Genomic DNA, 14,086 nt, shown 5'->3' with positions numbered 1-14,086 from the left:
GTGACCGGGCAGCGCCCACGTGACCGCGCGCGCGGCGGAGCGATGGCGGTGGGGTTGGGGGGGTTCCTGCTGCTGCTGGGGCTCGCGGCACGCGGTTAGTGTCCCTGAGCTCCGGGGCCCCTCGCGTGCGCCGCCCCCAGCCTCCCGCGCGCCTCCTCACCTCCCGCTTCTCCGCAGGGCCGGCGCTCGCCGCTGCCGCCAAGATGAAAGTGGTGGAGGAGCCCAACGCGTTCGGGTGAGCGGCCCCGCGGGGCGCGGCGGGGCGCGGCGGGGCGCGGAGGGACAGCCCCGAGCCCGGTTGCCGCTGACCCTGCCGCTTCTCGCAGGCTCAACAACCCGTTCCTGCCCCAGACCAGTCGCCTCCAGCCGAAGAAGGACCCTTCACCCGTGTCTGGTGAGTGCGGGGCCCTGGCCCCGCCCATGGGGGCGACCAGGGAGGGGAGCGGGTACCCGGCGCGGGTGGACGGGGTAGCCGGGGAGGAGGGTCCCTACAAGGGCGCGGGGCGCGTGCATTCGCTTGTCAGCCGCTCAGTCTTCGAGTGCACCAGCGTTTGTATTTCCAGAACGTTCTAGTACCAGTTAAACAGGTTGTCCGGATGAGTTCGCTTTAATTCTTTTTGTGGAGGTGATTTCCGTTAGCCTTTGGGCACTGACGTCTTTTGTGCTTTTACGTGCCTAAAGGTACAAGGAAAAACGTGCATTAATGTGTTTTGGTGCTTCCTGCTGCTGTTTTTTTAAAACGTATCTTTTGCCCTTTTTTGGCCTTTTTTCAGACAGCGCGAGCTACACAGGTTTGTTCATTTGGTGTTGGGAGTCACTGTGTGTCCTCCTGGTGGGGAGTTGCACCGGCCTCCACGCTCCTCACTTGATGCTTGGTTTGTTAGAGGATGGCGCTGCATTTCCGTATCGTCAAACGTTCTGTTTAAGCTCGTTGGCCGCTAGAAGCAGTGCTGTGGGTAACATTCCCCGTCCGGACTCTTCCTGAGCTGGTGCACGGTTTCCTAAGGCAGGATCCCAGAAGTGGGGTCGCGGGTTCGGGAAGCAGAGACCCAGTAGTGTTTTTTATTGAGCATACTGTGTGGTAGCCTGTGTGGTGGGAATGCAGAAATAAGCAAAACATAGAGCGTTTGTTCTCCAGGAGGTGACAGTCTATGGGGGGGGGGGAAGAGTGTGTGCGCGTTTGCGCGGGTGTGTGTGTGTGTGTGTAAACCAAGAAGTAGGGGAAGTGTGGGATGCTTGATGATGAGGATTACTCTATAGGTGTGGAAAGCAGAGAAAGTTACAGTATGTGTGTGAAGATGTGAGTGTTTTGGTGATTGCCATTTTATTTTATTTTTAACTATTCTTAAGTGTACACGTTGTGGGGCTCAAACTCATGACCCCAAGATCAAGAGGCATGTGCTCTAGGGACTGAGCCGCTGGGCGCCCCTTGGAATTGACATTTTAATTAGGGGAGTCAGGAAAAAGCTGAGAGATGACATTTTGGTCTGAAGCTGAAGGAGGAAAGGATGTGAGGCAGGGATGGGGGTTCTTGGGAAGAGGGGTACAGCAAAAGGGGGGGCCCAAGCCAACAGGGTTGGGGGTGTGAGGGATGAAGTCAGAGAGGGAACAGATGTGACAAGTCTATCCCTGCTTTTTTTTTTTTTTTAAAGATTTTTATTTATTTATTTGACAGAGAGATCACAAGTAGGCAGAGAGGCAGGCAGAGAGAGAGGAAGGGAAGCAGGCTCCCTGCTGAGCAGAGAGCCCGATGTGGGACTTGATTCCAGGACCCCAAGATCATGACCTGAGCTGAAGGCAGCGGCTTAACCCACTGAGCCACCCAGGTGCCCTGTCCCTGCTTTTTATTACTAAAAGTATCAAAAAGAGAAATGGAGAAACGGGACCGTGAACACCAGCGTGCTCTGGGCCTCCGTGAACGTTTCACACTCGCCTGGTCTTCCTTTCCGTTACCATTTTGAAAAAAGCAAGTTTGAAACCAGGTTATAGACGTTATGACATTTTGTCCCTAAATAATTCCAGTATGGGTCCCCCAGTCCCCCAAATTAGTCGGTGTGTGATGTAAGCAGTCCACGTTCCCTGGTTGCCTCAGTGCCCTCCACAGCTGCCCCCCATCCCAGGATTGTTCAAGGCTCACACATGTCTTTGGTTAGTCAGGTGTCTAGTTTGTTTGTTTGTTTTAAATAATTGAGTTTTGTTTATTTTATTTTATTTATTTATTTGACAGAGAGATCACAAGTAGGCAGAGAGGCAGGCAGAGAGAGAGAGAGAAAGGGGGAAGCAGGCTCCGCGCTGAGCAGAGAGCCCAATGCGGGGCTCGATCCCAGGATCCTGAGACCATGACCTGAGCTGAACGCAGAGGCTTAACCCACTGAGCCACCCAGGCGCCCCAGGTGTCTAATTTTAAATCTGGAACAGGTCCCTCTACCCTGTACCTCCGTTTAAAAAAGGCCTTCATGGGTGCCTGGGTGGCTCAGTGGGTTGGGTCTCTGGCTTCGGGTCAGGTCCCAGAGTCCTGGGATCGAGTCCTTCTTTGGGCTCTCTACTCAGCAGAGAGCCTGCTTCCCTCTCTCTTTCTGCCTGCCTGTCTGCCTACTTGTGATCTTTTTCTGTCAAATAAACAAAAATGTTTTAAAACAATAAAAATAAAAAAGATTTTCATGATCTTGAGTTTGGAGGAGTCTGGGTCACTTGTCTCAGAGAATGACCTCCTGGATTGGTCTGGTTTAGGTCGTTTGCCTTGTCCTCCTTCCTTTGGTGTGTGCTCCGCGAGTGGGAAGATAGCTGGGGAGCTTGACTGCAGTCAGGTGGTCAAGTCCAGCAGCCTGGACACGGATCCTTCCTAGCAAGACACGTGTGGCCTCATGTGGGAGGTCAGGGTTTGGTTGTGGCACAGCGTGGACAGGGTCTCTCCAGGGTTGACACAGACTTCTGCCTGTGCTCTTTTTTTTTTTTTTTTTTTTTTTTAAGATTTTATTTATTTATTTGACAGACAGAGATCGTAAGTAGGCAGAGAGGCAGGCAGAGAGAGAGAGGAGGAAGCAGGCTCCCTGCCGAGCAGAGAGCCCGATGCGGGGCTCGATCCCAGGACCCTGGGATCATGACCTGAGCCGAAGGCAGCGGCTTAACCACTGAGCCACCCAGGCGCCCCTGCCTGTGCTCTTGGTGTGTGGGCTTTGAGCTGTCCCTGGGCTTGGAGCGACCTCTGTGCCCAGGAGTCTCACGCTGTACCCCATAGGAGGAGGAGAGTGCGTGTCCGCTTTCTACCGCTGTCATGCCTTCTGCATCTCCTAGCTGACTGACAGGGAAGACCCTTCCTCTCCCTTCCTTTCTTTTTTCTTTTTGAAGATCATTATTGGCTCAGACTGAAACTATTTTTATGGGGCTTACGTGTGGCAGTTGCTCACGTCCATGTCCTGGTTACCCAAAACAAGGTGGAGAACAGGTCTGTCACCCAGAAAATGACTGTGTTCCTTTCCAGATCCTCCTCCTCCTTTTCTGGTGTCTGTCCCTGTGGACGGGTCTCTGTGCGTGGCCTGCAGCTACATGGCGCCCCAGCACACAGATCCCCATGTCTGGTTGCTTTCTGGCCTCGTGTTTCCGGGAGTCCTCGTGCTGGTGTATCACTGCTCTTACTTATTGGTGCATATAAAACTGGAGCCTGAGTATGGCCCGTAGTTGATTGTGTCATGCGTGTATATCCGTGTCATAGTCGAGGTGATGAAGCAGAGCTGTGTAGGCGGTGGGAGAGGCTGCGTGATGGTACATGGACCGTGGACCTGGAGTTTTGCAGCTTCTTGTCTCATTATTTGAAAAAGGATACACATGCGTGTGTGTGTGTATGAAGGAAGACCCATGTGACTTTAAGTTTCCAACTGAAATGTAGTACTGCAGGGCTGGGGTTTTTTCCCCCATCTTTTTCTAACATTGAAAAGCTAGGATCCTTAATTACATAAGTACGTCTACCGAATTACTCCGTTAATTATATAAAATAGCTTTGGGTTTATAATAATAGTAGTACCAGTAACCATGAAACGAGAGGGTGGTGTTGGAGTTCGTTTTAGGGTGTATCCAACCAGAGATGGACCTCAGAGCTCTGGGCTACAAGGCTGACCACATCTGCATCTACTAATCACTTTGATGAGCACTTGGGGCAAATGTTTATGCCTGTGCTCACTGCTAGTGCCCGATGTGCATTTTTTCCACTTAGGATTTTCACTGAACTTTAGAACCGTTTTTATTTATTAAGATTTTATTTATTTATTTGACAGACAGAGATCACACATAGGCAGAGGCAGGCAGAGAGGAGGAAACAGGCTTCCCACTGAGCAGAGAGCCCGAGGCGGGGCCAGATCCCAGGACCCTGAGATCATGACCTGAGCTGAAGGTAGAGGCTTTAACCCACTTGAGCCAGCCAGGCACCCCTAAAACTGTTTGTTTTTAAGGTGGTTTTTTGTTTGTTTGTTTTTAAGATGTATTTATTTTATTTTATTTTATTTTTAAAGATTTTATTTATTTATTTGACAGAGAGAAATCACAAGTAGATGGAGAGGCAGGCAGAGAGAGAGAGAGAGGGAAGCAGGCTCCCTGCCGAGCAGAGAGCCCGATGCGGGACTCGATCCCAGGACCCTGAGATCATGACCTGAGCCAAAGGCAGCAGCTTAACCCACTGAGCCACCCAGGCGCCTAAGATGTATTTATTTTAGAGAAAGAGCTCACGAGCAGGGTTTGGGGGAGCTAAGAGGGGCAGAGGGAGAGAATCCAGAGCAAACCCCTCACTGAGCCCGGAGCCCCACATGGGGCTCAATCTCACAACCCTGAGATTGTGACCTGAGCCGAAATCAAGAGTTAGACGCTCAGCAGATGGCGCCCCCCAGGCGCCTGATTTTTGTTTGAGTTTGAACAGTTTTGTGATAGGGCCTTTTGGGAGCGTGTGGGAGAGCGGCAGGAAGGCCTTGGAGACCGCAGTCCCGCTGAGGCCGTCTTGCTGAGGCTGATCTCATAGCTCAGATCGTCTATAAATCATTCTGTGTGGACGTCCTAAGGGCATAGCCATATTATTTTTGTCACACTTAGGAAAAGATGAGCACATTCCTTCGGTAAAAATCCATCCGTGCTTCGGGTGTCTGATGGTCCCCCGTGTTCAGGAGCTGGTTTGTGCGAGTCCGTGTTCTCTGTGTGTCGTGGCCTCATGCGCTGCGCGTCCGGTTCTAGAGCTCCGCCCCCTGTTTGCTCACAACTTCTTTATTGAAAAAATTGGGCCATTTGTTTCCCACATTCTGAATTTTGTTCACTCGTTCCTGTGGAGCTTAAGAGTCCGGATTCCTGTTGGCTGGAGGAAAGGCCCTTTTGTTTTTCTCTTTCCCGTCCTTAGTCTTTCCCGCCTCTCGCTCAGCCCTGACCTGTGCCTCCGAGCAGCGTCAGTCCCTCCATGCTCCTTGCCCGGCGTCCCCTCTGTCGGTGGGGGTGTCCGCTGTTGCCATGGAAGATGAACGAGGTTCCCGGCTGGGCCTGCCCGCCCACGCTCTGCGGCGTGCAGGGGGGCGGATTTTGGCAGAGGCTCTTCTGCACCCGTTGAGGCAGTTGGGAGTTCCGTGTCTTGGGTGGTTTATCCAGCCGCGAGCGTGAGTCCCTGAATGCGGAGCCAACCTCTAACCTTGCCGTGGGCCCCCCTCAGCCGTGACAAGTACATGTTTTATATACTGATGCATTTAAATGGCTGTTTTTGACCTGCTTTTCATTTCCAGAATTTCAGTCTTTTCTGTTTTCTGCGTGACTGCTGTGACTCTCGGTTCCTGTTTCCCGTTACTCCCTTGAGCACCTGTAGTAGCTGCTTTAATATTCTCTTCTGCTTTCAGCATCCACGTGGTATGCGGCTGGACCTGCCAGAGTTTTCCTTTTCACTCAGGCGTGGGTCACAGTGCCTGGGCGCTCGCATAGCTCGTGTTTCTGGAGTGAGTTCTTGACATAGGCACAGCTGTGCTCCTTTGTGGGTTTTTTGTTTTCATTTTTGTGTTTGTTTTATCTTTTTTGTTTTAATTTTTTAATTTAACATATGATGTATTATTTTCTCCCAGGGTGCAGGTCTGTGAATCATCAGGCACATCTCATAGCACTCACCATAGCACGTATCTTCCCCCACGTCCATCACCCAGCCACCCCGTCCCTACCCCCATCCCCCTGGCAGCCCTCAGTTTGTTTACTGAGATTAAGAGTCTCTTATGGTTTGTTTCCCTCCCTGGTCGTATCTTGTTTCATTTATTCCCCTCCCTGCCCGCCCCCACACCCCACCCTGGCTCTCAAATTCCTCATATCAGGGAGATCATATGATAGTTGTCTTTCTCTGATGGACTTACTTCACTCAGTTTAATACCCTCTAGTTCCATCCACCTCGTTGCAAATGGCAAGATTTCATTTCTTGTGATGGCTGCGTGGTGTTCCGTTGTATGTATATACCACATCTTCTCTATCCATTCCTCTGTTGACCGACATGTAGGTTCTCTCCAAGTGATGAAGTCTTAGAACATAGGTGAGGTTTGGTGGCTGAGGTCTGGAGCCGATGACCAAGAAAGAATTCTTGAGACATCTTTGGTGCAGAATGGTGGTTTATTGAAGCACGGGGACAGGACCCGTGGGCAGGAAGAGCTGCTGCCCTGGGGCTGTGAGGGGCAGTCCCTTATATGCTTGCAAGTTGGGAGGGGGTCAGGGATGGCCTAAGTCTCTAAGGAGTTTTGGCAGCAAGGTTTCCAGGGCCTTGAGGGGCTGGCTGTTGTTGGGAAAAAGATTATTCATTAACAGTAATAAAACCTGTGTTGTGAGACCCGTTAGCTGTGTGTCAGTGGGCCATATGGTTGGAAACGTCTGTCAGCACTGTCCTGGGCGGTTCAGAGATCGTTTCATAAGGAGTTGGTAAAGCAGGCTTCAGGATCCTGGTTGGAGGTAGGGGTCGGTCAGACGAGGATTGCCCTTTGCCCTTAGCAGAGTCTTAAGAGGGAGGCAGTTGAATCCCTAGAGGATGCCACGCTGCCTGCTTCTAGGGCCTGTCAATGGGTAAGGGAATTCAGTAATCTTTCTTCTGCCTTGTTTCCCACATCATCATTCCCCTCTGAACAGTTTTGACCCTTAACCTTTTGAGGTTGTTGAGGGCAGAAGATCTCATTTTCCGTAACTTTTTCCTGCTGAAGAGAGGTGTAGAGCTGTCCCTGCCCGCGGTCAGCACCGCTCAGTTGAGGAGTGTGCGGGCGAGCGACGAAAGACAGAGGCAACTGAGTCCTGCGCTGGCAGCGAAGAGGTGTCTGTGTGTGGTTCAGGATCGTCTGTCATCGGGAAGCCGTTGCCGCCGCGGAGTCTCAGCCCAAGTGGAGAAACACTGAAGAAGGCGACACATTAGGATTAGCAAGGCTGTAAGAACGAGAAGTCCGCAGAGGAGATCGTTAATTGCCGATGGTAGTCCTCCTTCAAACCAGAACTTAACCGATGCCTGAGAGAGAGAGAAGGCTCCTGTAGAGCCTCCGTCTGGGCATTCGTGTCTCTCGTGAGTCCTGTGCCATTCCGTGGTGATCTGGGGGGTACGCACAGCATCCCGCCCTGACGATGGCGTCTGTGCTGCCCTGCGCGGCCGTTCAGACACGAGAGGTCCTGTCCTGCAGGACTGCCGCGCCTGTGTCTCTTCGATACCAGGAAGGGAGATGGCGTTCAGTGACCCACTGAGCACCTTCACGGGGTAGTTACGAAGGGCTTTTCCCTGCCAGATACCACCTCTGGCCTGCGGAGGGAGCAGAAACGGATGGGAAGTGATGATACCATTTAGAAACATCGTGTCCCTCTTGGCTTTAAATTGGGGAGATTCGCTGCGGTAGTGGGGGTTTTGGTAATGCGTCCGTGACTCCGGGCAAACCCTAAGGCGCAGCGGCCTGTGCCCACCTTGCCGGAAGCCGGGGCCCCAGGTGGTTCACGTATCCAGTGGGTTCCGTTTGGCACTGGCCATGTGATGCCGGGTCTCCTTACCCGGTCAGTGGCAAACCAGGTGGTGGCTAGGAGCGCTGTTACGTGGGGACACGCTTCTAATGCTGGCCATCCCAGGCATCGTGTGTTACTTGTACAAGTATCATGTGTAGGATGTCTTTGCTCCCAGCATAAAACTGCCTTGTCACTGAGCTGTCCCGTAGTGGCTGTGAGCCACCAGTAAGTACCCCAGGTTTGATGCACGCCCTGCTCGGGACCGCGACCGGTAGGGGTTTATAGCTGTGGCCCTGGTTGGTGGGGGTTAATTGGTGGGTTTGTGAGGTCAGTTAGGACTTTATTTATTTTTTTTTAAAGATTTAATTAACTTATTTGACAGAGAGAAATCACAAGTAGGCAGAGAGAGAGAGGAGGAAGCAGACTCCCTGCTGAGCAGAGAGCCCGATGTGGGACTCGATCCCAGGACCCTGAGATCATGACCTGAGCCGAAGGCAGCGGCTTAACCCACTGAGCCACCCAGGCACCCAGTTAGGACTTTAATAGTTTGAGGATATGAGAAGGTTTGATTACGTCCTGGTGTCTTACCAACTGTGGGCCAGGAAGGAACTTGTTGATTAGTGACAGCTTTATTCCGACAAGCACTGTCCCCTCATATTGTTTCTGAAACACAGTCATGTAGAGGGTGCCAGTCTGTGCGCTGCGAAGGGGAAACCCACCAGGGTAGCCCCGACATACTGGCCACGGCATGGGCATTCCCCATGCCCAGTGCCTCGTTTCATTTCACAGCTCAGCGTATTGCTGTGCCCGCTATAGAAAGGAGCTGTCAGTCAGGACAGGCGAGAGGAACATAAAGAGAAGAAACACAGCCTTCATTTTCATTGAAGAGCATTCTTGTACACGTTCGCAGGAGAAAGAAAGCCCGCGGTCTGCTCACCGGGCTCCCGTGCCGGAGGAGCAGCCTTTATTCTAGGTACCCGAGCCCGTGGAGCGCGGCCTTCCTGCTTTACCACAGCGGGAGTACATGGATACCTGGTAGGACCTTTCCGTTTTCGATGTAGGTTTGCTGTTCTCGCCAACTTCCAGTTTTCTCAATAAGACTTGCTTCTGGGACTCGCACGGGGTGGGTTTTCAGTTGTAGTTAAGTCAGGTTTGGGGAGTAAATGATTAGTAGATATGTGGAGTAACTCATGAAGTAAGCCAGCTTCCAGTGAGTAAATCAGTAAATATTAGAATCTTCATGTAATAACAGATCTGCAGAGAGAAATGGCTGAGAAAGGGCTGAGTCCCCGAGGTTGTTTCAAAGCAGTCCTTACACTGAGAGGTCCTGATAGCAAGAGAGTGACCCGATTTTCCTGGGTTTCTAGACTGAGTTTAGCAAGGTGGCATTTTAGAGTTTGATCAGCCTTTTCTACTTCCTGGAGGATCGTGGATGCAGCCTGAATGCGGGAATTATTTAATTTTTAATGCTTGGGCTGTTTGTTGAGTTATTTGAGCAGTAAAAAAAGGACGGTTGTCACTCCGGAGAGATCGGGGAAGGCCGAATCTAGGAATAATGTCCCACAATAGCATCTTAGTTACCTCTACAGCTCTTCAGTGACCCCGGGAAAGGCCTCGACCATCCAGTGAAGGTATCAGCAACACTAATAGAAACCTGGAGTCTTTGCAAGGTGACCTTTGTGTGAAATCAGGTTGCCAGTCCTCTCCTGGAGAGGATCTATGCCTTCGGGCTGGTCTTAAGAGAGCAGGAGGTCGAGCTGCGCCTCCCGGATTTACCTGGGCACAGACAACACAGGATCGGCAGACATGTTTTATCGCGGCTTTTAGGTTTACTCCATCAAATGTATTTTTATTTATTTATTTATTTTTAAAGATTTTATTTATTCGACAGAGATCACAAGTAGGCAGAGAGGCAGGCGGGGAGGTGGGGGGAAGCAGACTCCCCGCTGAGCAGAGAGCCCGATGCAGGGCTGGATCCCAGGACCCTGAGATCATGACCCGAGCCAAAGGCAGAGGCTTTAACCCACTGAGCCACCGAGGTGCCCCCAAATAGATTTTTAATTAAATGTCTTAAAGCATCTTTGCCCAAGTGAGTAGTAGCCTGGTGTGGGCCCTGGATTACCTTCCATTGACTATTTTTGGGTATAGAGATTTTCCCTCATCGTTAACAAGTCTGTTTTGTGTGTTTGTAATACATCCTCGCTCCTGAGCTGCATGAGTCTCTTGGTCTGGATAGACTGGAGTTACGGACGCTGTCGGAGTTCATGCTAGCAGAAGGCTGAACATCTCTTTATCCTTTGCTGCCTATTTGACTGCACGGTCTGCTAAGTTGTTGCCTTAAGATTCTAAGATCATATCCTTTCGATGTCCTCTGAGGTGAATCATGGCTCAGTCCTTGGGCAGGGGTACAGCCTTAAGAAGGGTCATGATTGGGGCGCCTGGGTGGCTCAGTGGGTTAAAGCCTCTGCCTTCGGCTCAGGTCGTGATCCCAGGGTCCTGGGATCGAGCCCCGCATTGGGCTCTCTGCTCAGCGGGGAGCCTGCTTCCCCCTTTCTCTGCCTACTTGTGATCTCTCAAATAAATAAATAAAATCTTTAAAAAAAAAAAGGGTCATGATTTCGGGCCCGTATTTGACTGGGGAGTCACAGCTTAATAGTGATCCCCTTTCCTTCCCGATAGCTCCACGGGCATGTCATGCTGGGAGGGCATATTTGGAGTCTGTAAGTGTTGATTTTTAAACCTTTCACCAGTTGAGGAGCACGGGTGAGCGCTGTTATTTCAGCCTTTTTGGCAAAAGTTGTTTGTTTGTTGTTTTTTTTTTAAAGATTTTATTTATTTATTGAGAGAGATCACAAGCAGGCAGAGAGGCAGGCAGAGAGAGAGGAGGAAGCAGGCTCCCTGCCGAGCAGAGAGCCCGATGTGGGGCTCGATCCCAGGACCCTGGAACCATGACCTGAGCTGAAGGCAGAGGCTCAACCCACTGAGCCACCCAGGCGCCCCTGGCAAAAGTTTTTTTTTTTTTTTTTAAAGATTCCATTTATCCATTTGACAGAGAGGAGGAAGCAAGCTCCCCGCTGAGCAGAGAGCCCGATGCGGGGCTCGATCCCAGGACCCTGGAACCATGACCTGAGCTGAAGGCAGAGGCTCAACCCACTGAGCTGCCCCGGCGCCCCTGCGCAGAAGTATTTATTAAAAAGTGTTTTGCCCCAGAAGCTTTAATCAGACAAACTGTGGCATACGAAGCCTTTCTTTCTCCCTCATCCGCGAAGCTGCTGCCGCCAGTAGGCCATTCACCATCTGCACTTTCAATGGGGAATTCTTTTCACTCTGGCCCACTAGCATGGACAAAACCAGTGACCTCTGAGCAGCTGTGTTCCGTAGAAGTATGACGGTCAGGTGCAGGCATCGGAGAAGCTGGGTTTAAAGCTCAACAAGTTGTGGGGCGCCTGGGTGGCTCAGTGGGTTGAGCTGCTGCCTTCAGCTCAGGTCATGATCTCAGGGTCCTGGGATCAAGTCCCGCATTGGGCTCTCTGCTCGGCAGGGAGCCTGCTTCCCTCTCTCTCTCTCTCTCTCTGCCTGCCTCTCCATCTACTTGTGATTTCTCTCTGTCAAATAAATAAATAAAATCTTAAAAAAAAAAAAAAAAAAAAAAGCTCAACAAGTTGTGAGTGTTCCTTCAGGTGTATCCGAAAGCATAGCCTGATGTTTAGGAAGGCGGTCTCCCGCCACCCATTGGTGGCCCTCGATCTCTGAGACACTCCGGACCTGTTGCGGAGTCCCTGACAGTCATCAGGGACTGTCCCGCTCTGAGCTTTGAGGCCTCTTCTGCCAGGAGGGCCGTGGCAGCCGCCGTGCAGAGACAATCTGGCCACACTTGGCTCCACTGTCACGTGACTCTGAAAAACCTCCTGCTGGCCTTGCTTCATTGCCTTTTTGCATGAGAGCTCCCAGGGCTCGGCTCTGCTTTTCTACATACAGAGTGAAAGGTTTTCCCCAACTTGGGAACGCCAGAGCTGGAACTGATGGGAGTTGGGCTTGTAACGTTTGAACGGCTGCGTGCTGAGCTTCAGTCCGGAGCAAGGGTTCCTCATCGGGGCCGTTAGTGGGTCATGCAGGGGTTTGGCTAAGAGTCCAAGCCTGGATGCACACGTGGCGGAACCTGCCATGCCTAGAAAAGCACGTGTGGTTCTTCTTTAGTCGGAGGCTCAAGTTCCGGCATGGCCCTTTTTCTGTCAGTGGCTAGAACAGGGTGACCTGGTGTGTTAGTTCATGCCCTAAATAGTGCACCTTTTGTAGAGATATTTGTGCCTTTATAGGGGATGCACGATACCCTCTTTCTACCAAGAAATTAAGTAAGGTTATAGAATCTTTATCAGTGGTCTCCTCTGTGGGACCGCAGGTCAGAGTGCCGTCGGCATGTTGAATCACTGTCCCTTCAGACGAGGGCATTTCACTGAGATCTTTGCTGAGTGCGGCTCCGAGTAGGTGAGGACTGTTTCTGCATCCCTGTGGCAAGGCCGTCCAGGTTAATTGAGCGGACTGTGGCCTTGAAGGTGAGGTCCACGCAAAGGCAGACAGCGGCTGCGTCTCCTCCCTTAGTGGGATGCAAAACCAGGCGTCTTCTGAGTCACATCCCGTAACCCAGTCGGCACCACCAGGGACGTGGCGAGAGCAGTGTCCGGACTCAGCACACCGGCATGGACAGCCGTTACTGCCACATTCACAGCTCTCAGGTCTTGGACCATCCAGTAGTCCCCATTTGGCTTTTTTACCGGTGAAACTGGGAGACTGACAAGGCTTTAAAATGCCAAGTCTGAGAAACTTACCAGTAAGCAGTTGTAAGCCAGCTTTGGCCTCGGGTTTGAGGGGTTTTGGTTTTATGACGCGTGCGGGTTGGGTCCTTCAGGACCGCCTTGGCAGGCTGGGCTGTGAGAGCCCGTCCTGGGGTATTCCAGTCCCAGACCTGTGGGCTTACTTCCTTCCAGACACTGGGAGTTGGGGTAGTAGGGTATAGCCTGAGCTCTCCAGACATTAGAGAAACAAGCTGTCGTCCTCTGTAGGAAGAGCGCATCGGCCACCAGTTTATCCATGAAGTCTCGTCCCGTGATGGGTGGCACCCGACGGAAGGACCAGAAAACCTGAGCGACCAGCCAAGGTTCTTGTGCCTGCAGGTTCCAGGCACTGTCTGGTGGCATGTCTCAGTTTCTCCTCCTGTGCCAGCAGCTGTAAGGTTAGAAGGACGGGTGGGGCCAGAGTGCTGAGGAGGGCCAGAGCCCGTGGCTCCTGCATCTGTAAGAAAACTAGTCACTCACCTCCCACGTCCAGGGTGACCCGGGGCTCGGTCGTCTTGATGGCAGAGGGAGCTGGACCAGCCGCAGGGCCCCATCCTGCCAGCTGCTCCAGCTCCGGCTCTCGGGCGGGGAAGTGAGTCCTGTCTCCCTCTCTCTGGAGAGAAGGACGGTCTCTCTTCCAGTATCCTGTTTCTTTACAGACTGCTCATGGCCCTGGTGGAGGGCGTGTGTTCACACCGTCTTTGCTCCCATGTGCCGTCTGGCCACGCATATAGCAGGGTCTCACTAGTTCTTCATCTGATACTGGACTTTTCTTTTGCCCCTGGTGAGTCTGATGCTGCCCGCAGGGGCGGCCGCCGCTGTTGGCTCCTGTACCTTACGCTGAGGTTCAGCCCTGCTGTGCTTTTCTTGCCTTAAGGCCGTGTCTCTGATATTAAAGATTTCGGTTGCTGCCTCTAGTAGGCGCTGGATGGGAGTTTGAGGGCCTAAAGCCATATTTAGTTAATTTTCAACAGATGTCAGGTGCCGACTGGCCTATAAAACACGTGTTTAGTCCGGTCACTGCCTCAGGTGGGCCGGGGTGCGAGCGGGTGTGTCTGCGGCCGCAGCGGCCCGTTGTCCATGAAGCAGAGTGGGAATTCCAGCAGCTCCTCGTGGGACCGCCTGAGCGTGATCCAAGTTCACAGAGTTAGGAAACCCTTTTCCATTCCTTCTGTTAAACAAGCGATCATGAGGCCTCGTTTTTCTCTGCCCAGACTCTCCTCCCAATAGTTCGTGTGCTCCAGCACGAGGGCCAGCGGCACCCCAGCCGGCAGAGACCCCAATCTCTCACGGCC

General features: G+C 52.1%; 1 protein-coding gene and 1 long non-coding RNA gene across 2 annotated transcripts in view; both read left to right on the top strand.

The window, feature by feature from the left end:
• Window positions 1-14,086, top strand: part of GNPTG (N-acetylglucosamine-1-phosphate transferase subunit gamma) — a 37,259-nt gene continuing 23,173 nt past the window's right edge. The window contains exons 1-3 of the mRNA XM_082713735.1: window positions 1-94; window positions 178-235; window positions 327-394. Coding sequence (XP_082569861.1) covers window positions 43-94; window positions 178-235; window positions 327-394 — 178 coding nt within the window. The 5' untranslated portion in view covers window positions 1-42. The remainder of the gene's footprint in view (window positions 95-177; window positions 236-326; window positions 395-14,086) is intronic.
• Window positions 3,178-13,725, top strand: LOC309854503. The gene is made up of 3 exons (XR_014306256.1): window positions 3,178-7,534; window positions 8,749-11,396; window positions 11,622-13,725. It is a non-coding gene; the product is annotated as an uncharacterized lncRNA (long non-coding RNA).

Source organism: Mustela nivalis (genome assembly GCF_964662115.1).
Source record: "Mustela nivalis genome assembly, chromosome: 19".
NCBI lineage: Eukaryota > Metazoa > Chordata > Mammalia > Carnivora > Mustelidae > Mustela > Mustela nivalis.
The sequence above is the reverse complement of the archived record's forward strand: the minus strand, read 5'-3'. Positions and strand labels throughout refer to the sequence as shown.